This window comes from Lingula anatina, chromosome 8, assembly GCF_051362555.1.
Source record: "Lingula anatina isolate TDL-2025a chromosome 8, LinAna3.0, whole genome shotgun sequence".
Lineage (NCBI taxonomy): Eukaryota > Metazoa > Brachiopoda > Lingulata > Lingulida > Lingulidae > Lingula > Lingula anatina.
In genome coordinates, this window is record NC_141774.1 from 5,576,361 (window position 1) to 5,602,980 (window position 26,620).

A 26,620-nucleotide genomic window follows, 5' to 3' on the forward strand; every position below is an offset into this window, starting at 1 on the left:
ATTGAAAATATTAGATATTTGCTTTTTTCTCGAGAAAAATCCGTTTTGGCGCGAAGAGCACAGTTACAAGGACCTCTTAAGGATACTTATAAATATAACTCTTTGAGTGCTGATGTTGTTGTAGTTTCTGTTTGTATGTGTGTTTTTATCCATGCAAGTGTGCTTTTACCTTTACCTCTTTTCTCTGTTTCTATGTCGGTGGCTTTGTCAGTTGCCTCTTCAGCTCTATACCCTCTATACCCTAAATAAAAATGATAATTGTTTTGTAGTATCTTGCCCGTCACCAAATAACAACAATGGAATATCTCTCCAAACTTTATTCACTCGAAAGTATATCGTTTTTGTTTTAAGATATACCAAAGACATATATTTCTTCGCCTAATCATCACACCAACCAAAAATTATTCTTCAAATCAGACCTTTACTAAAAAAACATAGCAAAAACAGTAACTAGTGCCATTATATTTCGCTGCAAAGACAAGAAGACACCGCGGTTTAAATGAGTCGTAACACGCTAAGATTTTTTTCTTTAAAAATGCTACAAAACAGCTATCACAAATGAGGGAACGGATGGAGCAATGATTTATCAGCAGTACAATGCACTTTCTTCTTTACTCACCGTGCCCATATCCTGAAACAAATAAGGAGGTTCCAAATTTATATTTCGTCTGTTATCATAATAAAAACGGCGATGGTCACAGGCCTTTTGAGACTTCAACACCAACTTTGTGATACAATTAAATTACCAAACTAAATGTCTTTTAATGACTCTGACCTTTTTTTAAATTAAAAACCTTTTTAAATCCGAGCAATTCAGTCTACCGAATATTTTAAAAAAAGAACTCAAAACATACCTTTTTAGGAAATATTTTGATTAACTCTTAATTGGTTTTATAAATCTTGTATTAATTGCATTTAATCGTATGGATTAATGGCTGTTTTACCTAGATTTTATTTATGATATTTTATGTAGTATTATTTATGATATTTTATGTAAAGTCTACTGAACATTTTAAATGGATTTTAGACCTAAAATAAATTTATTATTATTATTTATTATTAATTTAAGGTTTATTTTCATCAACTGTATCCGGGAAATGATTTCTCAGTAGGAAAATGCACTTTCTTCGTCTACTTACGGTAACACCTTCGTCTACTTACCGTAATATCCTGAAACAAATCAGTAGGTTCCAAATTAATATTTTGGCTGTTACCATAATAAAAACCTATGGTCACAGGATTTTTGAGACTTCAACACCAACTGTGTGATCCGGTTTTATTACCAAACAAAATGTCTTTTAATGACTTTTGATGACCATTTTTTTTTAAATTGAAAACCTTTTAATTTAAAGTATATTTTGATCAATTGTATCCTTTAGTTTTTAATTTCTTTTATAGCTTAGTTTTTAATTCATCTGTGCAGTTTTAGTTTTATATACATGTACATATGCCGAGACGCATTTAAGAAATAAGTTATTATCGTTATTATTAAAAAATCATTCATTTTGATTATATCTGTTCACGTTCATGTGCTTGTGTGTGTGTTTCGATGTTTTGTAACTGCAAGTATTGCAGGTGTAATGTTTGGTCACCGTAAAATCTCTTCATTTTGTCTTTTTCATCACTGTCGTCGACGTCTTGGTCGTCTAAAACAGAAATTAAGCAAGCATTTTGCTATTCAAGAAAACTGTTTGATAAACATCTTTACCCAAGTAAATTAATTCAGGAAAATTTTAAAGTAACAATAACGCACCTAACTTCATATATTTAATTAAGCCTACAATATCATTTTTTTACTTACATAAATCATAATTTTCATTTGTCAAGAGGTCATTAACAGAAATTAAAGACAAAAGACGGAAACGATTTGGACGGGCCTTCATTACAATGACGTCATAAAGATAGACAACAATGCACTCCAACAGAATCACACGCCTTTAAAGACATAACTGAAATACTTCACTTCATACTGCATCAAGATAAAACATATCAACTTCTAGTGCACAGATTCGTCGAACAAAAAAGAGACCGAAGCAGAAATTTGCTTTTTTTTCTCGCGGAAAATCCGTTTTGATGCGAAGAGCAAGATCACGAAGATCTTATAAGGATACTTTTAAATATACTCTCTTTTCCTGTGTGTGTGTGTGTGTGTGTGTGTGTGTGTGTGTGTGTGAGTGCGTGTGTGTTTATACATGCGTGCGTGCTCTTACCGTTACCTCTTTTCTCCGCCTCTATGTCAATGGCTTTGTCGTTTACCTTTTCAGCTCTATACCCTCTATACCCTCTATACCCTATATAAAGAAATAATTGTTTAATAGTATCTTGCCCGTGACCAAAATAACAGCAATGGCATATCTCCCCAAACTTTATTCACTTGAAAATATACCGTTTGTATTTTAAGATGTACTAACGTCATATATTTCTTCGCCTTATTATCTCACCAACCAAAAATTATTCTTCAAATCAGTACCAAGTGCCATTATATTAGGCTGCAAAGACAAGACGACATCGCGGTTTAAATGAGTCATATACTAAAGTCATATATTTCTACGTCTAATTATCTCACCAAACAAAAACAATTTTCCAAATTAGAGCTTTAAACGAAAAAAAACAACAAAATAGTGCCTGGTACTATAATTTTTGGCTGCATAGTCAAGAAGACAAGGCCTGTTTAAATGAATCATAATATGTTTAGAACTATTTTTCATCAAACTTGCTATAAATCTCTTAGTTGGAAAAAGAATTTTCTTCGTCTACTTACCGTACCTATACGGATACCCTGAAAGAAAACATGTAAGCTTCAATTAAATGTTGTTTTTTTTTGCCATAATAAAAAAGGCGATAATAAAAACGTATGGTCACAGGATTTTTGAGACTACAACACCAATTTTGTGATCCAATTTTGTCAACAAATGTGTCTTTTAATGGCTCTTATCATTATTTAAAAAAAGGTACGTTGTTATTTACATAATGTTTTGATTAACTGTATCTTTTAGTATTTAATTACTTTTATAATTTAATTTTTATTTAGCTGTGCACATTTAGTTTTTATATACACATGTAAACAAAGCTGAAACGCATGTGTTGCCTTGTTTTTGAGTAATTTATTATTATTATCACTATTATTATAATTATTTTAAAAAAACATTCATTTTGGTAATATCAATGCACGTTCGGGTGCTTGCATGCAGGGCCGTAGCCTGAGCAAAATGCCAGGGGGGGCAGTAAGCGGACACGAGGGGGCGAAGCTACTGAGGGGGGAGGGTGTGGTGTGTAAAATTCCAAATTCCAGGGGGGGGCAGCTGCCCCCCCTGCCCCCCCGGAGGCTACGGCCCTGTGCATGTATGTTTCAATGTATTGTGTCTACAGGTGCTGTATGCTTTGTTTGCATGGTCACCGTAATATCCGTAAAATCTTTTCATTTCGTTGTTTTCATCACGGGCGCCGACATCTTGGTCTTCTAGCACTGGAATTAAGCAAGCACTTTGTTAATCAAGAAAACTATTTGATAGACATCATTACTAGCTTAGCACTTCAAATCGGGGTTATTTTTAGTAATAGCTTAGATAGCACCTTACCTCACATATTTTATGAAGCCCACATTTTTTGTTATTGAATAATATCATTTTTCAAATCTTTTCACTTAAATGCACTTTTACTTATTTCAAACGTTTCAATATCCAACGGATAGTGGTTATTAACAGAAATCAACGACAAAATACGGATAAAATATTCGCTGAAACCAACGATTTGAATAGACATTTATTCACATGACATCATAAAGATAGACAACACTGCACGCCAACAGAATCAGACGCCTTTAATACTTCACTTAATACTTCACTTCATACTACATCAAGATAAAAAGGATACTTTAAATATAACTCGCTCTCGTTCTCTCTCTATCTCTCTCTCTTTTTCTTTCCTCTCTGTGTGTTTGTTGTTGTTGTTGTCGATGCTGTGTGTGTGTGTGTGTGTGTGTGTGTGTGTTTATACATGCGTGCGTGCTCTTACCGTTACCTCTTTTCTCCGCCTCTATGTCAATGGCTTTGTCGTTTACCTTTTCAGCTCTATACCCTCTATACCCTATATAAAGAAATAATTGTTTAATAGTATCTTGCCCGTGACCAAAATAACAGCAATGGCATATCTCCCCAAACTTTATTCACTTGAAAATATACCGCTTGTATTTTAAGATGTACCGAAGTCATATATACGTCTAATTATCTCACCAAACAAAAACTATTTTCCAAATTAGAGCTTCAAACGAAAAAACAACAACAAAATAGTACCTGGTACAATAATTTTTGTCTGCATAGTCAAGAAGACAAGGCGGTTTAAATGAATCATAATATACTTAGAACTATTTTTTCATCAGGCTTGCTATAAATTTCTCAGTTGGAAAGAGTTTTTTCTTCGTCTACTTACCGTACCTATACGGATACCCTGAAAGAAAACATGTAGGTTGCAATTGAATGTGTTTTCTGTTACCATAATAAAAATGGCGATAATAAAAGCGTATGGTCACAGGATTTTTGAGATTGCATCGCCAACTTTGTCATCCAATGTATTTTAACAAATCAAATGTCTCTAAATGGCTCTTATTATTATTATTATTATTATTATTTTTTTTTTTTTTTTTTATTGTCAATAATATCAGAAATATCAATCATCATACAGCATTTCGTTAACATACATAAAATATATACAGTGGGAAATAAGCACAATGTGAGGAGGTCACTGAAACACTTTACCCAACAAATTCCATCGTTCAGTATATTCTACATATTTTCCATTACTTATATATATGTATTTTTCCATTTCGAAATAGTTTTTTAGTTTATTTTGTAGACCTTGAAAATCTAATCTTTTTTCATTCATTCTTTTTCCATATATATAATACTTCGTTACCAGTATGAGTATATTAATGGCTGCACATTTTGTATCGTTTTTCAAAAACAATATATCTGCTAAAGAAAAATTAATATTCAAGAGTGCTTTCTCATTTATCAAGTTTTTTAAATCTTCCCATAACGGTTGAACCAAATCACAATAAAAGAACAAATGTTCAATGCTTTCATTTTCCTTTTCACAGAAAGAACACAATGAGCTATCTTTAACCTTAATTCTTTTAAGAAATTCATTTGTTGCAATAATTCTATGTACTATTCTATATTGAAACCATATTAAAGTCGTATCTTTCGTAAAGTAGAATATATTTTTATTTATCATAGTCCAGTCTAAGTTTTCATCAATATTTATTTTCATCTCCCATTTAGCCTCAGTTGCCGGTTTACAATACGCATTACTAATCAATATGTCATATATTGACCGCGATCCCTTAGATTCTTTACAGATTATTTCTATAAATTTAGGTCTGTAGGGTAGCGCCAATTTGACGTTTTCTTCCCTTAGCTGTGGCCACCGTTGTGTAATTGCAGTCTTAACTCCGAGAAATAATGTAAATGGGCATTTAATGTCATACTGGGAACTAAATGATTCGAAAGAATGCGGTTTTCCACTATTTTCAAACAGGTCATTTACTATATTTACACCCCTGTCATTCCAAGACTTAAAATAAATATCATTATTATCTACCCTCACCTCTGAACTATTCCATATAGGCTTTTTCAAAATATCTTTCAAATTATCTGAACTTGAGATATCTCTTTTAAACTCCGCGAGATAAAGAACGATTTCTTTCCAAAAATAATTGGTCATGTTTTCCGCGCACCTAACCAAGTATAAGTCTCCCCGATCAATAAGTCGATTTATATTAATATTTTGTGTATCTATCATAAGTCTAACCCAATCTGTGTCATTTTTTGTCATAAGTTTCCTTATCCAAGTTAATTTTAAGCTTTTTATAAACGTTTCTATGTCAATCATTCGACAGCCTCCACATTCTATTGGTTGAATAAGCACCTTCCTAGCTATCCTATCCCTTTTATTTTTCCAAACAAATTTAAAAAGCGCGTTTTCCAATCTCTTTATCGTTTCATCTTTTGGTTTAGGTAAGGAAATAAATAAGTGAGTAAATTTGGATAAAAGTAAAGTTTTCGTTACTGTAATTTTTCCCAAAGGGGTTAAATTTCTCCTATTCCAACACGTTATTTCCTTTTCAACTTCCAATAATCTATCCGAGTAATTTAAGTCTTCAATATTATTATTATTTTAAAAAATTAAGAACCATCTTATTTATAGTATATTTTGATTAAATATATCTTTTAGTTTTTAATAACTTTTATAATTTGGTTTTTATTTGAACTGTGTAATTTTAGTTTTATATACATATGTAAACAGCGCTGAGACGCTTGTGTGGTGCGGTTTTAAGAAATAGATTATTATTATTATACAACTATTCATTTTAATAATATAAATTCACGTTCATGTGTTTGCCTATATGTTTCAATACTAAGTGTCTGCAGGTACTGTAGGTGTTATGTTTGGTCACCGTAATATCCGCCATATCTCTTTACTTCGTCTTCACCCTCACTGGCGGCGACTTCTTGGTCTTCTAGCACTGGAATTAAGCAAGTATTTTATTACTCAAGAAAACTGTTAGATTGGAATCATTACCTAGATATTTAAAATCTGATTATTTTAGCAATATCTTAGATAACACACCGAAACTCATATATATCAAAAGCCCACACACAAGTTCGCATAAAAAAGCGCAAATGCGGGTAGACACAATCACACTTATACCAAATCAAAAGATCAAACTAAAACGCAAATGTGCAAGCACACACACCCAAAATCAAGAATACCTAAAAAAAAAACCAAAGATACAAACTTAGACACACACACAAAACACACACACACACTGTTTTCTTACCTGTCTCTCCCAATACTCCTACATACATAATAACCAGCCCACAAACGAGGAAGAAAAGAAGAAGTGGATTCTTCATAGCTAAATTGCGATCGGTTGTCGCCACGTCTGTGATTTTACAAGCAGTGTCCGTTTATCGGTCAAAGTAAAATGAGCTGCTGGCTGATATTCGCGGCTTTTATATCATTTGGAGTCACGCCCACCTCTCTGTCACAACTTTAATGAGAGTGTGGAGCTGGGCAATGACAGGGTTCCCATACCTAGATCGGTCTAACTGGATAGATCCATCTCCGAGAGGTTTATCGCTAAATTGCTTTCACCTTAAGCGGCTTCGATATTTGCGGCACACCTACTGAGGCTGCTAAATAATAATTAATTATTATCCTCTACCAGGGTCGCAGTTATATTTGTGGACATTTTTGGTAGAATCGACATCAGACCAAAATGACTTTCTATTTTTCTAAAGACATATCGGTATCGATGAATATCTTTGGAAAATCAATATATCGCCCTGGTGATAAATTACCCCCTAGCAGCTTCAGTAGGCGTAACAGACATCTAAGCTTCATAAGTTGATTTCAAGTTAGTGAGAATCTCCTCGGAGATAGATTGATCCACAGTATGTACAGGCATGGTCCCTAAATGAAGTCGTTTATCATCATTAAAGCGGGACAACCGTAGAGGAGAGACCCACCTTGGGATATAATCAACTATGATATAGAGAGTGACCGGACAAGATATTTTTGTGCGCGGTGACTTCGATTACATTCAGCAATTTTTCTCATCATGTAAACAGAGTTCAAAAAAGGCTTTAAAAACGGCTGTTGAATATTTCGGAAGAGGCAGCTAGGTGGTTTAATTTATTAATTCCCGTTTTCTACGACGATGGTTTTAGAAGTACAGTCATGTATACATCACTATTTAAGAACCATGAGCGACTGTTTTATTTAAAACAGAAGAAAATAACACAGTTGTCCTGAAAACCCGATAGTTCCAAAAGTTTCTTCCGTCTCAATTCAGAGGCATTTTTATAATGCAAACCTAATTTGCGTTATGTCGGTCCTGTATATCATCATACTATCAGTTTACACATTAATCAGGTGATGCGATAATATTTTACCCGGTATGTCATTTAATAAACATGCATATTTCCTTTTGTGGTATATAAACTGTATTGTTAACATTGGAACTCATCCTTAGTTCATATGCACCAGTAGTGTTGTCAAAACAATTTAATGTAAAACAAGCAAGAAAAAAATTCAAGCGTTATCTTTGCTGAGAGAGAGAGAGAGAGAGGGAAGAGAGAGACCCTGTTTTTTTTTTTTTTTTTTTTTTTTTTTTTTTTTTTTTTTTTTTTTTTTTTTTAATCACTGATAATCTCCGACAACTTTCCTGGACACATTTTCATCCCAAACAGGTAAATCAATGCCACAATGAAGTTACGCCACTGTGTCATTAATACCCCCCCTCTCCGCGTTATGAAGGTGTCGATTACGTCACTATCAAATTAACACCACCTATCCCGCTCAGGTGACTTCATTATGTGCCAAAGGCAACGACAGGGGGTGGTATCACAGTCTGTATGAAATGTGACTGGGAATTTTAATGCTGTGAGATGTGAGAATGTGAGAAAGGAAAACGCCCAGAGGTATGTGCGAATTCGAGAATTTGACTCCTCAAACATTAATAAAGATTTAAAGAAAACTGAAAAGCATGCCGAAAGCGCAGGCCCCCACCAAAGCAGTTCAGTTCTAACTGTTATTTATTAATCAGTTTCTCAATAATTGATTTAGCTTAATTATCATTATTATTTATTATTTTCTTATTTACTCATTGATCAGCAATTTTTTCACAATTTACCAATTAATTCTTTCACTGATCCAACACCAAAATCTAAACTATTCCTTACCTGTTCGGAGAATTTTACCAAAATCTCTCAACAATTTTTGCATATTGATGCTTATGGACACACAACCAAATGAATTAACTAATTAATATTTAACCACTCCCAACAGTTTCTGAAAATCTCACCAAATTACGTCCAGAAATTTTTTTTCGTGATTTTGCCAACAAAGAAGCAGATAAAGGGAACCAAACATATAAAGTGACCTCCTTGGCAAAAGCAATTATAATGTAGAAAAGAAAAACCTTTTTATTTAAAGAACATTTTACTTTACTTTTATCTTTTTGTTTTAATTTTGTAATGTTAGTTTTTAATTTATCTTAAATAGTGTATGTAAATATTTAAATTAAAATATGTAAATTATTTAAAGCGCCCCATCTACTTTGACACTGTAAAAATACGATACGATTTGTCAGAGATTTCGAAGGGAAAGTCTATTAGACATGTCCTGCAGAAAAAGAAAAACAAACAAACACAGAATGTGTATTTCTAAGCAGCAATAAAGACACTAAAAAAGGGAATAAAGAATGCAAATATTATGTAGTCTCTACGTGCTCGAAAGAACCTTTTTTTTTTTTTGCAACCACTAACGCGTTCACTTCTACACCATTCAAAATAAAACACTGAAACTATTGACGGGAAATTATTATATATTTTCCATTCAACTGGCGGCAAAGGTGAATTTTCTATTAAGAATTAACGATTACATGGACGACTATTTTGATCGGTAAGGCATACTATGCACGTTAGATCATTAGATGAAAAATACCGAATATCACGGATACAGCATAGCAAAACAAAATGACGAACAATGACAATATTGACAATATAAATATATATTTAAAAAACTCATATTATTTAAAATTACACTTAAGGTATGTATTATGGCTTAGGCTCTAAAGTTAACTTTCCTGAGGATTTCAACAATTAGTTGTCAGTCACAAAAATACTTCCTATACGAGATTGTTGCATTATTTTAATGGGTAGGAGCACACACAGCATCTATACCATTCAACTATCACACACTTTTAACATATCTGGCTTTCGAACAAATTGGAAAAGAAATAAGAAACACAAGATACATTTACACTATATTGCTATTTATTGACTGTTTAACTGCTTGCTTTTCAGATATCGTTTGATAAGAAAACGAAGTTAGAGCATCAATTTAACAGTATAAGGATCATATTTTAAAACAAAATGGATTGTTTTAATTCTACAAAAACGTTAATCACTTTATACTATTACTAATTGCGATCTAAAAGGATCGAAAACACCATCAAAACATGTCCAGTGACCAAAGCAGACTGTCTGGATGTCATGATTATAACTTCTGCTCTGTGGTGATATTAATGACCAATGAAGGTCGCATTACCCAAAGTTACTTCATTTCTTGTATTTATATATATATCAGAAAAAGAGGGCTTCACTTTCCATTTTTATAAAACGACATGATGTACATTAATTACACGTTGCCCATGCCTACGATGGTCAGTTGTTTGTTCTTAGTAGTTCAAAATCTGTTTGCGATGAGATATGTTGAGAAAAGGACCAGTTGGATGAAAAATACGCAAATATGTTTATATTACACCAATCAAATCACTGATTTTCTTTTCATCTCCGGCACGATCTTGTACCAATCCAGGTTGACTCTTGCAGGAAAGCGGAAGTCACGTGTTGGAAGGATAGTGTGCCCAGATGATACAACTGAAAGACGAAAGAGGAATAAATAAATAAATAAGTAAATAAATATAGATAAATTAACTGTTTTTGTCTGCAGGTCATTTTGCCAAACAGACAGTTAAGATTTAATAACTTTAACGTACATGTACAGGTGATGTGCACAAAGATTGGAATGAAAATATTTAAATTAATCTTTTCTTTCAGAGAGAGTTTATGGTAATTCAACATCAACGCAACTTTCAGAGTAATATTTTATCTACGCAAGATCACATTTAGTCTGAATTGCATAATTTTACACAGTGACTTCATGCTATTTACGTACGTTCTTTACCTCTTTACCGTTAAAGATCCAGGAGTCTTTTAAGTAGGTTGATATTGGCATCTTCACCTGAAAGCAAAGTCATACAAAGTTATATTAAAATATCGAAGTAGGTATGCAGACACATAATTACTGAAGCGGCTTCTGTAAACTTAGATGATAAACGAAAGTCAGAAGTGTCCACCTGCCATAAAAACTGTTTGCAAATGAATTTTATCACTAATTCAAGTTTCTAACTATAAAAAAACTGTTCGCATGCGTGTGTTCTTACCGTAACCTCTTCGGTTCAGTTCGTCGTCGGTCTCACCGTCGAACACCCGCTGGGTTTTATACCCTGAAATGGGACGACAAAAATCAATGCAATGCTTTTTTCTGTTACAAATATGGGACCAAATATGGGTGCATTTTTAAGAATTAAAATACAGAAAGATACAGTTTCCATGCAGTTAATTTCCCATTGTGTATTTTTTCTATGTTTATTCATTATATCATTACTTTCCCCTAAGGCCCAAGTGTATGTGCCTGTGAGCTGTGATTGGTCAGTCGTCACATGTGTACATGTATGTTTGTGTGTTACCTCCGAAACGCCGTTTATCGTCGTTAATCCTCTGTGCTCTATACCCTGAAATTGAGCAGGCATAGTAATAATAATAATAATAATAATAATCGTTTTATTTCCTTGGAACTTTTCGATGATTGTGCATTTTCATAAAATAGAGGTTTTCTATATAAAAAATTACACGTTCGCATATAACCATTGCTTTTTTATTTTTCAATTGTTCTTTTTATGTTGTTTATATTTTAATGCACATTTCGATATCACAGGTCGTCCTAGTATAACATGTTACAAAATTATGTTTGAACTGAGCAATAGCAACACTAATGGTCAGAAAATACTTTGAAGGCATTTTTGCTCGAATTTTCATTTCTTAATGCATCTGAATTCCAAATGCAAGCTTTAAAGTACATAGATTAAACTGCCATCGCAATGTCCTTCTGAACCGTAGATCTTTGAAAGGTCCAAGACAAATATAATTGAGAGATATTTTCGTCTATATTATACAAGATTAGAGGCTACAATGTCAGATTGTATTACGAATGTTTTTTCGGAAGGTGCGTATCTTGTTAATCTCAAGAAGGCAGTGGGTTCTAAATGATCGGCAACTAATTAATTTTTAAATAATTATTATTAAAAATTGTAAAAAAAAAAAAAAAACATCGACTTAACTGCACCAATAAAGAATTGAAAATTGCAGATACAGGTATTTGCTTTTTTCTAGAGAAAAAATCCGTTTTGGCGCGAAGAGCACGGTAACAAGGACCTCTTAAGGATACTTATAAATATAGCTCTTTGAGTGCTGATGTTGTTGTAGTTTCTGTTTGTATATGTGTTTTTATCCATGCAAGTGTGCTTTTACTTTTACCTCTTTTTTCTGTTTCTATGTCGGTGGATTTGTCAGTTCCCTTTTCAGCTCTATACCCTCTATACCCTAAATAAAAATGATAATTGTTTTGTAGTATCTTGCCCGGCACCAAATAACAACAATGGAATATCTCTCCAAACTTTATTCACTCGAAAGTATATCGTTTTTGTTTTAAGATATACCAAAGACATATATTTCTTCGCCTAATCATCACACCAACCAAAAATTATTCTTCAAATCAGACCTTCACTAAAATAAACATAGCAAAAACAGTAACTAGTTATTTTTCGCTGCAAAGACAAGAATACACCGCGGTTTAAATGAGTCGTAACACGGTAAGATTTTTTTCTTTAAAAATGCTACAAAACAGCTATCACAAATGAGGGAACGGATGGAGCAATGATTTTTCAGCAGGACAATGCACTTTCTTCGTCTACTCACCGTGCCCATATCCTGAAACAAATAAGGAGGTTCCAAATTTATATTTCGTCTGTTATCATAATAAAAACGGCGATGGTCACAGGCCTTTTGAGACTTCAACACCAACTTTGTGATACAATTTAATTACCAAACTAAATGTCTTTTAATGACTCTGACCTTTTTTTTAGATTAAAAATCTTTTTAAATCCGAGCAATTCAGTCTACCGAACATTTTAAAAAAGAACTCAAAACATACCTTTTTAGGAAATAATTGGTTTTATAAATCTTGTATTAATTGCATTTAATCGTATGGATTAATGGCTGTTTTACCTAGATTTTATTTATAATATTTTATGTAGTATCATTTATGATATTTTATGTAAAGTCTACTGAACATTTAAAATGGATTTTAGACTTAAAATAAATTTATTATTATTATTTATTATTAATTTAAAGTTTATTTTCATCAACTGTATCCGGGAAATGATTTCTCAGTAGGAAAATGCACTTTCTTCGTCTACTTACGGTAACACCTTCGTCTACTTACCGTAATATCCTGAAACAAATAAGTAGGTTCCAAATTAATATTTTGGCTGTTACCATAATAAAAACGTGTGGTCACAGGATTTTTGAGACTTCAACACCAACTGTGTGATCCGGTTTTATTACCAAACAAAACGTCTTTTAATGACTTTTAATGACCTTTTTTTAAATTGAAAACCTTTTAATTAAAAGTATATTTTGATCAATTGTATCCTTTAGTTTTTAATTACTTTTATAACTTAGTTTTTAATTCATCTGTGCAGTTTTAGTTTTATATACATGTACATATGCCGAGACGCATTTAAGAAATAAGTTATTATCGTTATTATTATAAAATCATTCATTTTGATTATATCTGTTCACGTTCATGTGCTTGTGTGTGTGTTTCGATGATTAATAACTGCAAATATTGTAGGTGTAATGTTTGGTCACCGTAAAATCTCTTCATTTTGTCTTTTTCATCACTGTCGTCGACGTCTTGGTCGTCTAAAACAGAAATTAAGCAAGCATTTTGCTATTCAAGAAACTGTTTGATAGACATCTTTACCCAAGTAATTTAATTCAGGAAAATTTTAAAGTAACAATTAGATAACGCACCTAACTTCATATATTTAATTAAGCCTAAAATATCATTTTTTTACTTACATAAATCTTTAACTATATTAAACGTTACTCTGTCCAACGGACATTTTCATTTGTCAAGTGGTCATTAACAGAAATTAAAGACAAAAGACGGAAACGATATGGATGGGCCTTCATTACAATGACGTCATAAAGACAGACAACAATGCACTCCAACAGAATCCCACGCCTTTAAAGACATAACTGAAATACTTCACTTCATACTGCATCAAGATAAAACATCAACTTCTAGTGCACAGATTCATCGAACAAAAAAGAGACAGTACCAGAAATTAGCTTTTTTTCTCGCGGAAAATTCGTTTTGATGCGAAGAGCAAGATCACAAAGATCTTATAAGGATACTTTTAAGTATAACTCTCTCTGTGTGTGTGTGTGTGTGTGTGTGTGTGTGTGTGTGTGTTTATACATGCGTGCGTGCTCTTACCGTTACCTCTTTTCTCCGCCTCTATGTCAGTGGCTTTGTCGTTTACCTTTTCAGCTCTATACCCTCTATACCCTAGATAAAGAAATAATAATTGTTTAATAGTATCTTGCCCGTGACCAAAATAACAGCAATGGAATATCTCCCCAAACTTTATTCACTTGAAAATATACCGTTTGTATTTTAAGATGTGCCAGAGTCATATATTCCTACGTCTAATTATCTCACCAAACAAAATCTATTTTCCAAACCAGAGATTTAAACGAAAAAAACAACAACAAAATATTACCTGGTGTAATCACTTTTGTCTGCATAGTCAAGAAGTCAAGGCGGTTTAAATGAATCATAATATACTTAGAACTATTTTTTCATCAGGCTTGCTATAAATTTCTCAGTTGGAAAGAGTTTTTTCTTCGTCTACTTACCGTACCTATACGGATACCCTGAAAGAAAACATGTAGGTTGCAATTGAATGTGTTTTCTGTTACCATAATAAAAATGGCGATAATAAAAGCGTATGGTCACAGGATTTTTGAGATTGCAACGCCAATTTTGTGATCCAATTTTATTAACAAATCAAATGTCTCTAAATGGCTCTCATTATTATTTTTAAAAAATTAAAAACCATCTTATTTATAGTATATTTTGATTAAATATATCTTTTAGTTTTTAATAACTTTTATAATTTGTTTGTTTTTTATTTATGTTTTATATACATATGTAATCAGCGCTGAGACGCTTGTGTGGTGCGGTTTTAAGAAATAGATTATTATAATTATACAACTATTCATTTTAATAATATAAATTCACGTTCATGTGTTTGCCTATATGTTTCAATATTAAGTGTTTGCAGGTACTGTAGGTGTTACGTTTGGTCACCGTAATATCCGCCATATCTCTTTACTTCGTCTTCAGTCTCACTGGCGGCGACTTCTTGGTCTTCTAGCACTATTATATTATATTATATTATATTATATTATATTATATTATATTATATTATATTATATTATATTATATTATATTATATTATATTATAATTAAGCAAGTATTTTATTATTCAAGAAAACTCAGATTGAAATCATTACCTAGATATTTAAAATCTGATTATTTTAGCAATATCTTAGATAACACACAGAAACTCATATATATTTAAGACCCCACACACGCTCACACAAACAAGCACAAATACGGGTAGACACAACCACACACATAACAAATCAAAAGATCAAAATAAAACGCAAATGTGCAAGCACACACATATACACACCCAAAATCAAGAATACCTAAAAACAAAACAAAGATACAAACTTAGACACACACACAAAACACACACACACTGTTTTCTTACCTCTCTCTCCCAATACTCCTACATGCATAATAACCAGCCCACAAACTAGGAAGAAAAGAAGAAGTGGATTCTTCATAGCTAAATTCCGATCGGTTGTCGCCACGTCTGTGATTTTACAAGCAGTGTCCGTTTATCGGTCAAAGTAAAATGAGCTGCTGGCAGATATTCGCGGCTATTATATCATTTGGGAGTCACGCCCACCGCTCTGTCACAACTTTAATAAGAGTGTGGACCTGGGGAGTGACTGGGTTCCCATACCTACATCGATCTAACTGGATAGATCCATCTCCGAGAGGTTAATCGCTTAATTGATTTCACCTTAAGCGGCTTCGATGTCTGCGGCACATCTACTGAGGCTGCTAAATAATAATTAATTATTACCCTCTACCAGGGTCGCAGTTACATTTGTGGACATTTTTGGCTGAATCGACATCAAACCAAAGTGACGGTCTAGAGACATATCGGTTAATATCTTTGGAAAATCTATCTGTCGCCCTGGTAGAGGGTAATTAATTACCCCCTAGCAACTTCAGTAGCAGGCGTAACAGACATCTAAGCTTCATAAGTTGATTGCAATTTAGGGAGAATCTCCTCGGAGATAGATTGATCCACAGTATGTACAGGCATGGTCCCTAAATGAAGTCGTTTATCATCATTATAGCGGGACAACCGTAGAGGTGAGACCCACCTTGGGATATAATCAACCATGATATAGAGAATTGCCGGACAAGATATTTTTGTGCGCGGTGACTTCGATTACATTCAGCAATTTTTCTCATCATGAAAACAGAGTTCAAAAAAGGCTTTAAAAACGGCTGTTGAATATTTCGGAAAAGGCAGCTATGTGGTTTATTTTATTAATTCCCGTTTTCTACGACGATGGTTTTAGAAGTACAGTCATGTATACATCAATATTTACGAACCATGAGCGACTGTTTTATTTAAAACAGAGGAAAATAACACAATTGTCCTGAAAACCCGATAGTTTCAAAAGTTTCTTCCGTCTCAATTCAGAGGCATTTTTATAATGCAAACCTAATTTGCGTTATGTCGGTCCTGTATATCATCATAGTATCAGTAAACACATTAATCAGGTGATGCGATAATATTTTACCCGGTATGTCATTTAATAAACATGCATATTTCCTTTTGTGGTATATAAACTGTGTCGTTAACATTGGAACTCATCCTTAGTTCATATGCACCAGTAGTGTTGTCAAAACAATTTAATGTAAAACAAGCAAGAAAAAAATTCAAGCGTTATCTTTGCTGAGAGAGAGGGAGAGAAAAGAGAGAGACCCTGTTTTTTTTTTTTTTTTTTTGTTTGTTTTTTTTTTTTTTTGTTTTTTTTTTTTTTTTGCGAAAGCAATGCTTGAGCCCTACTTGGAGTCAGAGCATACCGGGTAGCTATACAATACAATAACCTGCATCACTGATAATCTCCGACAACTTTCCTGGACACATTTTCATCCCAAACAGGTATATCAATGCCACAATGGAGTTACGCCACTGTGTCATTAATACCCCCTCTCCGCGTTATCAAGGTGTCGATTACGTCACTATCAAATTAACACCACCTCTCCCGCTCAGGTGACTTTATTGTGTGCCAAAGGCAATGACAGGGGGTGTTATTACAGTCTGTATGAAATGTAGCTAGGAATTTTAATTCTGTAAGAATGAGAAATGCACAGAGGCATATTGTGCGGATTCGAGAATTTGACCCCTTAAAAATTAATAAAGATTAAAAGAAAACTGAAAAGCACGCCGAAAGCGCAGGCCCCCACCAAAGCAGTTCAGTTCTTATTGTTATTTATTAATCAGTTTCTCAATAATTTAATTAGCTTAATTATCATTATTATGTATTACTTACTTATTCACTCATTGATCAGCAAATTTTTCACATTTTACCAATTCATTATTATTTCACTGATCAACACCAAAATCTAAACTATTCCTTACCTGTTCGGAGAATTTTACCAAAATCTCTCAACAATTTTTGCATATTGATGCTTAAGGACACACAACCAAATAAATTAACTAATTGATATTTAACCATTCCCAACAGTTTCTGAATATCTAACCAAATTACGTCCAGAATTTTTTTTCATAATTTTGCCAACATAGAAGCAGATAAAGGGAACCAAGCATATAAAGTGACATCCTTGGCAAAAGCAATTATAGAAAAGAAAAACCTTTTTATTTAAAGAACATTTTGCTTTACTTTTATCTGTTTGTTTTAATATTGTAATGTTAGTTTTTAATTTATCTTTAATAGTGTATGTAAATATTTAAATTAAAATATGTAAATTATTTAAAGCGTCCCATCTACTTTGACACTGTAAAAATACGATACGATTAGTCAGAGATTTCGAAGAGAAAGTATATTAGACATGTCCTGCAGAAAAAGAAAAACAAACAAACACAGAATGTGTATTTCTAAGCAGCGATGAAGACACTAAAAAGGGAAGAAAGAATGCAAATATTATGTAGTCTCTACTTGCTCGAAAGAACCTTTTTTTTTTGTTTGCAACCACTAACGCGTTCACTTCTACGCCATTTACAAAAAAACACTGAAACTATTGACGGGAAATTATTTTATATTTTCCATTCAACTGGCGGCAAAGATGAAATTTCGATTAAGACTTAACGATTGAATGGACGACTATTTTGATCGGTAAGGCATACTTTGCACGTTAGATCATTAAATGAAAAATACCGAATATCACGGATACAGCATAGCAAAACAAAATGACGAACAATGACAATATTGACAATATAAATATATATTTAAAAAACTCATATTATTTAAAATTACACTTAAGGTATGTATTATGGTTAAGGATCTAAAGTTAACTTTCCTGAGGATTTCAACAATTAGTTGTCAGTCACAAAGATACTTCCTATACGAGATGGTTGCATTATTGTTATGGGTAGGAGCACACACAGCATCTATACCATTCAACTATCACACACTTTTAACACATCTGGCTTTCGAACAAATTGGAAAAGAAACAAGAAACACAAGGTACATTTACACTTTATTGCTATTTATTGAGTGTTTTATTGCTTGCTTTTCAGATATCGTTTGATAAGGAAACAAAGTTAGAGCATAAATTGAACAGTATAAGGATCATATTTTAAAACAAAATGGATTGTTTTAATTCTACAAAAAAGTTAATCACTTTATACTATTACTAATTGCGATCTAAAAGGATCGAAAACACCATCAAAACATGTCCAGTGACCAAAGCAGACTGTCTGGATGTCATGATTATAACTTCTGCTCTGTGGTGATATTAATGACCAATGAAGGTCGCATTACCCAAAGTTACTTCATTTCTTGTATTTATATATATATCAGAAAAAGAGGGCTTCACTTTCCATTTTTATAAAACGACATGATGTACATTAATTACACGTTGCCCATGCCTACGATGGTCAGTTGTTTGTTCTTAGTAGTTCAAAATCTGTTTGCGATGAGATATGTTGAGAAAAGGACCAGTTGGATGAAAAATACGCAAATATGTTTATATTACACCAATCAAATCACTGATTTTTTTTTTCATCTCCGGCACGATCTTGTACCAATCCAGGTTGACTCTTGCAGGAAAGCGGATGTCACGTGTTGGAAGGATAGTGTGCCCAGATGATACAACTGAAAGACGAAAGAGGAATAAATAAATAAATAAGTAAATAAATATAAATAAATTAACTGTTTTTGTCTGCAGGTCATTTTGCCAAACAGACAGTTAAGATTTAATAACTTTAACGTACATGTACAGGTGATGTGCACAAAGATTGGAATGAAAATATTTAGATTAAACTTTTCTCTCAGAGAGAGTTTATGGTAATTCAACATCAACGCATCTTTCAGAGTAATATTTTATCTACGCAAGATCACATTTAGTCTGAATTGCATAATTTTACACAGTGACTTCATGCTATTTACGTACGTTCTTTACCTCTTTAGCGTTAAAGATCCAGGAGTCTTTTAAGTAGGTTGATATTGGCATCTTCACCTGAAAGCAAAGTCATATAGTCCGGTTGCTTAGGGCAAAAAAATGGCCAAATCGTGACACGGCGGATAAAAGCACCAAATTTTGCATGTGGGTACCTTTTGACATACTAAATCAAATTAGAGCCGTAGCCCACGGAAAAAAATTACCGTTTGGCCAAAAAATCCAAAATGGCCGCCAATTTGTGAAATTTTGTAGAAATATATACATACTTTTGTTGATTTTTATCAAATAAAGTATTTTCTCAGTGTTTTCCACATCCTTATTACCCATATTATGCATGTATGTCAGATGAAAAACGAGTGTCCTTGGACTTTTTGAAAATACAAGATGGCCGCCGTATGGCATAGGAATACTAGAACATGTACAAGGGTTTTCAACTAATGCCAACTAGGAAGATGCATTGCCCACTATCTAATTAATTTTGTTTCTGAGTGCCTTATTACAGAAATAATATATTTTGGTAAGTAACTAACCTTTATTCTCAGGCATTTCGAGAAAAATCCAAGATGGTCGCCATATCAAAGAAACACTATAGTATACACATAGGGCTTCTTCTGCCATGGAGATATAATATTAATTGATAAATTAGGCTTGTTTCTGAGTATTTTCCACATCTTTTTAATCCACATAATATATATGTGATGAGAATGTTATGTGTATCCTTTTTGAAACAAAACAAAATGGCTGTCAATAGCCATAGAAGGTGGGGTTAAGTTAATACCTGCGAGAGATAGGCTTCAATATAAAATGAAGCTAAATTCAGTTGTTTTTCTATTTGTTATTATTATTATTATTATTATTATTATTATTATTATTATCCCATGATACATGTCTGTTAGGTAAGTAATGTTCATATTTGATCATTTTGGGGAAATCCAAGATGGCCTTCTTTTCCCCATAGGAAAACTGGTGCATTGGATTTTATAGGCACTTCTACGGCAAATCAGGGTCATTATGATATTTTGTCAAAATACTTAACGGTACACACTTGTAATCCACCAGATAGATATCTCAAAGTCCAAAAAGAATGTGAAATACCAAGAAACAAAAATCATTTTATAATGAACCCAATGTCTCTCTGGCACTAGTTGACTGTACTATTCCTATTGTGAATTGCAGCAATCTTGAATTTTCTCAAATACGCTAGATGCACACTTGCTACACCCCAGATTTATATAGAGTAAGGTTAATAAGGATGTCAACGTGTTTGAACATCAAACGGCTTTATTTCATGTTGGAATCAATGTCTGAACTGTTCCATTAATTGACACCTCTGTGCATTTGAATGATATATTCCTATCGCAACTGGCAGCTATCCTCGGTTTTCTCCGAATAATACTCAAGGATACATACACTTTCTACACACACACACACAAAGTCTTTCATAAGGATAAATAGGATATGAAAGGGAAAACGTTTAAAAACAATCAAAAGTTAACTACATTTAAATTGTACTCAGTGTATCTCTGGCATTATTTGATTATGTGTACGAATATTCTAATGACAAAAGGCAGATATCTTGAATTTTTTTCAGAATACCCAAAGATACACACATGCTACAGACGAGGTTTACATCATAGGGGTAATAATAAATGGAAAGAAAAATGTAGATTATTTTTAAAACAAACCCATGGTAATGTAATTGTATAATGAACCACATGCCGCAATTGAAACCCACCCATTAGTATTCCTATGTCAAATTGTAGCTATTTTGGATTTTCTCAGAATATCCATGGATGCACACTATTTCCCCACCAGATATATATCATAGGAATAATAAGGATGGGCAAAACTTAATAAGCAAACACAATTTCACCCTGGTAGTAGATGAAAAGCCATGGATGTGCAGTTGTAATTCCAGTAGCATTCCTATGGCCAATGACGGCCATCTTGGATTTTCTCAGAATGATCAAAAATGCACATTTATTACCTGCTAGATATGTATCACAGTGTAATAATAATGTGTAAAACACTGAAAAATAAACTGAATTTGACAGTGAATTATGTTTTTCCTAGCTGGCATTAGTTCTAACCCTTTGTAATACTAGAAGAATTCCTATGACATATGGCGGCCATCTTGGATTTTCTCAAAATGCCCAAGAATACATGTTAGTAACTCACCACATACATTGTGTGGGTGGAAAGGATGTGGAAAACACTCAGAAACAAACTTAATTTGATAGTGGAAAATTAATCTTTCCAGTTGCCATTAGTTGAATCTCCCGTATACTAGAATTCCTGTGGCACATGGCAGCCATCTTGGATTTTCCAAAATGCCCAAGAACACTTCGCAGTTTCTCACCACAAACATATTATGTGGGTAACAAAAACCTGAGAAACAGACTTAATTTGATAGTGCACAACATATCTTTATAGCTGGTATTAGTTATGCACTAGATTTCCTATGGCTGTTTCTATGGCATATGACAGCCATCTTGGATTTTTTCAAAAAGTCCAAGGGAACTTGTTTACTATCTGACATATATGAATAAAATGGGAAATAAGGGTGTGGAAAACTCTGAGTAAATAATTTATTTGATAAAAATAAACATGGGTATGTACATATTTCTAAAGAATTCCATAAATTGGCGGCCATTTTGGATTTTTTGACCAAACGGTAAATTGTTTGAGAGGGCTACGGCTCTAATTTGATTTAGAATGTCAAAAGGTAACTACATGCCAAATTTGGTGCTTTTATCCGCCGTGTCACGATTTTTTCCTTAAGCCACCGGACTAATACAAAGTTATATTAAAATATCGAAGTAGGTATGCAGACACATAATTACTGAAGCAGCTTCTGTAAACTTAGATGATAAACGAAAGTCAGGTGTTCTCACCTGCCATAAAAACTGTTTGCAAATGAATTTTATCACTAATTCAAGTTTCTAACTATAAAAAACTGTTCGCATGCGTGTGTTCTTACCGTAACCTCTTCGGTTCAGTTCGTCGTCGGTCTCACCGTCGAACACCCGCTGGGTTTTATACCCTGAAATGGGACGACAAAAATCAATGCAAAGCTTTTTTTCTGTCACAAATATGGGACCAAATATGGGTGCATTTTTAAGAATTAAAATACAGAAAGATACAGTTTCCATGCAGTTAATTTCCCATTGTGTATTTTTTTTTTTTTTTTTTTTTTTTTTTTGTTTATTCATTATTTCATTACTTTCCCCTAAGGCCCAAGTGTATGTTCCTGTGAGCTGTAGTTGGTTAGTCGTCACGTTTGTACATGTATGTTTGTGTGTTACCTCCGAAACGCCGTTTATCGTCGTTAATCCTCTGGGCTCTATACCCTGAAATTGAGCAGGCATAATAATAATAATAATAATAATAATAATAATTGTTTTATTTTATTAAAACTTTTTCAATGATTGTGCATTTTCATAAAAAATGAGTTTTTCTATATCAAAAATTGCATTGTTGCATATAACGCACCATGACTTTTTGGCGAAAAGAACAAGGTAACAAGGACCTTTTAAGGATACTTTTAAATATAACTCTTTGTGTGTGAGTTGTTGTTGTTGTTGCTGTTTGTATGAGTGTTTTTATCCATGAAGGTGTGCTTTCACCTCTACCTCTCTTCTCTGTCTCTATGTCGGTGGCTTTGGCATTTGCCTTTTCAGCTCTATACCCTAAATAAAAATAATAATTGTTTTGCAGTATCTTGCCCGTCATCAAATAATAACAATGGAATATCTCTCCAAACTTTATTCACTTGAAAGTACCGTTTTTGTTTTAAGATGTACTAACGTAATATATTTCTTCGCCTTATTATCTCACCAACCAAAAATTATTCTTCAAATCAGTACCAAGTGCCATTATATTAGGCTGCAAAGACAAGACGACATCGCGGTTTAAATGAGTCATAATAAGCTGAGAACTATTTTTCCATTCAAAATGCTACAAAACAGCTATCACAAATAAAGGAACGGACCGGGCAATGATTTCTCAGTAGGAAAATGCATTGTCTTCGTCTACTTACTGTACCCATATCCTGAAACAAATAAGGAGGTTCCAAATTTATATTTCGTCTGTTGCCATAATAAAAACGGCGATGGTCACAAGCCATTTGAGACTTCAAAACCAACTTTGTGATACAATTAAATTACCTAACCAAATGTCTTTTAATGACTCTGACCATTTTTTTTAAATTAAAAACCTTTTTAATTTAAAGTATATTTTGATCAGCTGTATCCGGGCAATGATTCATCAGTAAGAAAATGCACTTTCTTCGTCTACTTACGGTAACACCTTCGTCTACTTACCGTAATATCCTGAAACAAATAAGTAGGTTCCAAATTAATATTTTGGCTGTTACCATAATAAAAACGTATGGTCACAGGATTTTTGAGACTTCAACACCAACTGTGTGATCCGGTTTTATTACCAAAAAATCGTCTTTTAATGACTTTTAATGACCATTTTTTTTAATTAAAAACCTTTTAATTTAAAGTATATTTTGATCAATTGTATCCTTTAGTTTTTAATTACTTTTATCACTTAGTTTTTAATTCATTTGTGCAGTTTTAGTTTTATATACATATGCTGAGACGCATTTAAGAAATAAGTAATTGTCGTTATTATTATAAAATCATTTTGTTTATATCTGTTCACGTTTATGTGCTTCCGTATGTGTTTCGATATTTTGTAACTGCAGGTATTGTAGGTGTTTTGTTTGGTCACCGTGAAATCTCTTCATTTCGTCTTTTTCATCACTGTCGTCGACGTCTTGGTCGTCTAAAACTGGAATTAAGCAAGCATTTTGTTATTCAGAAAAACTGTTTCATAGACAGCATTGCCTAAGTAATTAAATTCAGGAAAATTTTGAAGTAACAATTAGATAACGCACCTAACTTCATATATTTAATTAAACCTTTCACACGCCTCCCCATGTGTCGTCCCAATGGAGCCGAGATTTAATGACTGTACCCCCACAGGGACGACGCATAGGGAGGCGTGTGAGAGGCGGAGAGACTATTAAAAGATTAGGCGGTTTTCCTTTCATGTATGTATGCCATATTTAGTTCGTGACTTTGTAGAGCCATGGCTCAACTCATTGTGAATGCGGTCCTACAATATCTTTTTTTTTTTTACTTACATAAATCTTTAACTATTTCTAACGTTACTCTGTCCAACGGATATTTTCATTTGTCAAGTGGTCATTAACAGAAATTCAAGACAAAACACGGAAACGATACGGATGGGCCTTCATTACAATGACGTCACCAAGATAGACAACAATGCACTCCAACAGAATCACACGCCTTTGAAGACATAAGTGAAATACTTCACATCATACTGCATCAAGATAATTAAAACTTCAACTTCTAGTGCACAGAGTGATCGAACAAAAAAGAGACAGAAGCAGAATTTTGCTTTTTTTTCTCGCGAAAAACCCGTTTTGATGCGAAGAGCAAGATCACAAACATCTTATAAGAATAATTTTAAATATAACGCTCTGTGTGTGTGTGTGTGTGTGTGTGTGTGTGTATGTGCGTGTATGTTTATATACATGCGTGCGTGCTCTTACCGTTACCTCTTTTCTCCGTCTCTGTGTCAGTGGCTTTGTCGTTTACCTTTTCAGCTCTATACCCTCTATACCCTAGATAAAGAAATAATTGTTTTATAGTATCTTGCCCGTGACCAAAATAACAGCAATGGCATATCTCCCCAAATTTTATTCACTTGAAAATATACCGTTTGTATTTTAAGATGTACTAAAGTCATATATTTCTACGTCTAATTATCTCACCAAACAAAAACAATTTTCCAAATTAGAGCTTTAAACGAAAAAAAAACAACAAAATAGTGCCTGGTACTATAATTTTTGGCTGCATAGTCAAGAAGACAAGGCGGTTTAAATGAATCATAATATGTTTAGAACTATTTTTCATCAAACTTGCTATAAATCTCTTAGTTGGAAAAAGAATGTTCTTCGTCTACTTACCGTACCTATACGGATACCCTGAAAGAAAACATGTAAGCTTCAATTAAATGTTTTTTTTTTTGTTTTTTTTTTTTTTTAATATAATTTCATAATAAAAAAGGCGATAATAAAAACGTATGGTCACAGGATTTTTGAGACTACAACACCAATTTTGTGATCCAATTTTATCAACAAATGTGTCTTTTAATGGCTCTTATCATTATTAAAAAAAGGTACGTTTTTATTTACATAATGTTTTGATTAACTGCATCTTTTAGTATTTAATTACTTTTATAATTTATTTTTTATTTAGCTGTGCACATTAAGTTTTTAATATACACATGTAAACAAAGCTGAAACGCATGTGTTGCCTTGTTTTTGAGTAATTTATTATTGTTATTATTATCATTATTATTATAATTATTTTAAAAAAACATTCATTTTGGTAATATCAATGCACGTTCGGGTGCTTGCATGTATGTTTCAATGTTATGTGTCTGCAGGTACTGTATGCTTAGGCTCTATTCCCATAGATTTTAGATCGATCTATCCCCGCGGGGAGTCTCACTAGATTACTTTCAGATAATCCGACTTAAATGTCCGTCCCGCCTACTACAAGCTGTAAGAGGGTAATTAACTTTCGTGTCCGCCCGGCTGACAGCTATTTAGCGTGAACCCCCAGGGAGTTAGGTCGATCTAAAGTAGGTCGATCTAATCTATGGAAATGGGGTGTTAGTTTGCATGGTCACCGTAATATCCGTAAGATCTTTTCATTTCGTTGTTTTCATCACTGGCGCCGACATCTTGGTCTTCTAGCACTGGAATTAAGCAAGCACTTTGTTATTCAAGAAAACTATTTGATAGACATCATTACTAGCTTAGCACTTTAAATCAGGGTTAATGTTTAGTAATAGCTTAGATAGCACTTTACCTCACATATTTTATGAAGCCCACATTTTTTGTTATTGAATAATATCATTTTTCAAATCTTTTCACTTAAATGCACTTTTACTTATTTCAAACGTTTCAATACCCAACGGATAGTGGTTATTAACAGAAATCAACGACAAAATACGGATAAAATATTAGCAGAAACCAACGATTTGAATAGACATTTATTCACATGACATCATAAAG

At 33.1% G+C, this 26,620-nt stretch overlaps 2 protein-coding genes and 1 long non-coding RNA gene across 13 annotated transcripts in view; all 3 read right to left on the minus strand.

Moving 5' to 3' along the window:
- The window catches only part of LOC106173829 (uncharacterized), a 46,338-nt gene that overhangs the window by 18,069 nt on the left and 1,649 nt on the right, over window positions 1-26,620 (minus strand). The window contains exons 5-14 of one of the 3 annotated variants that reach the window (XM_087019045.1): window positions 26,233-26,301; window positions 14,616-14,633; window positions 14,200-14,265; window positions 6,455-6,523; window positions 4,429-4,446; window positions 4,015-4,086; window positions 3,398-3,466; window positions 2,762-2,779; window positions 2,211-2,291; window positions 176-241 (exon numbers count right to left, since the gene is read on the minus strand). In XM_087019045.1, the coding sequence (XP_086875171.1) occupies window positions 176-241; window positions 2,211-2,291; window positions 2,762-2,779; window positions 3,398-3,466; window positions 4,015-4,086; window positions 4,429-4,446; window positions 6,455-6,523; window positions 14,200-14,265; window positions 14,616-14,633; window positions 26,233-26,301 (546 nt within the window). Of the gene's footprint in view, window positions 1-175; window positions 242-2,210; window positions 2,292-2,761; window positions 2,780-3,397; window positions 3,467-4,014; window positions 4,087-4,428; window positions 4,447-6,454; window positions 6,524-6,838; window positions 7,017-14,199; window positions 14,266-14,615; window positions 14,634-26,232; window positions 26,302-26,620 lie in introns of those variants that run through there. The other 2 variants (XM_087019048.1, XM_087019047.1) reach the window with 2 other exon arrangements.
- The window catches only part of LOC106162182 (uncharacterized), a 28,843-nt gene continuing 12,040 nt past the window's right edge, over window positions 9,818-26,620 (minus strand). For 4 of the 8 annotated variants that reach the window (XR_015335674.1, XM_087019064.1, XM_087019060.1 and 1 more), the window contains one exon: window positions 9,818-10,445. The gene's annotated coding sequence lies outside the window, so the exon portion shown is untranslated. Of the gene's footprint in view, window positions 10,446-18,564; window positions 19,194-26,620 lie in introns of those variants that run through there. The other 4 variants (XR_015335673.1, XM_087019063.1, XM_087019059.1 and 1 more) reach the window with 1 other exon arrangement.
- On the minus strand, window positions 19,492-23,801 carry LOC147760251 (uncharacterized). 2 transcript variants are annotated; one of them, XR_015335676.1, is made up of 4 exons: window positions 23,133-23,801; window positions 22,806-22,850; window positions 22,481-22,543; window positions 19,492-19,557 (listed from the first exon to the last, which is right to left on the minus strand). It is a non-coding gene; the product is annotated as an uncharacterized LOC147760251 (long non-coding RNA). The 2 variants fall into 2 exon arrangements; XR_015335675.1 differs by having other exon boundaries at window positions 23,127-23,801.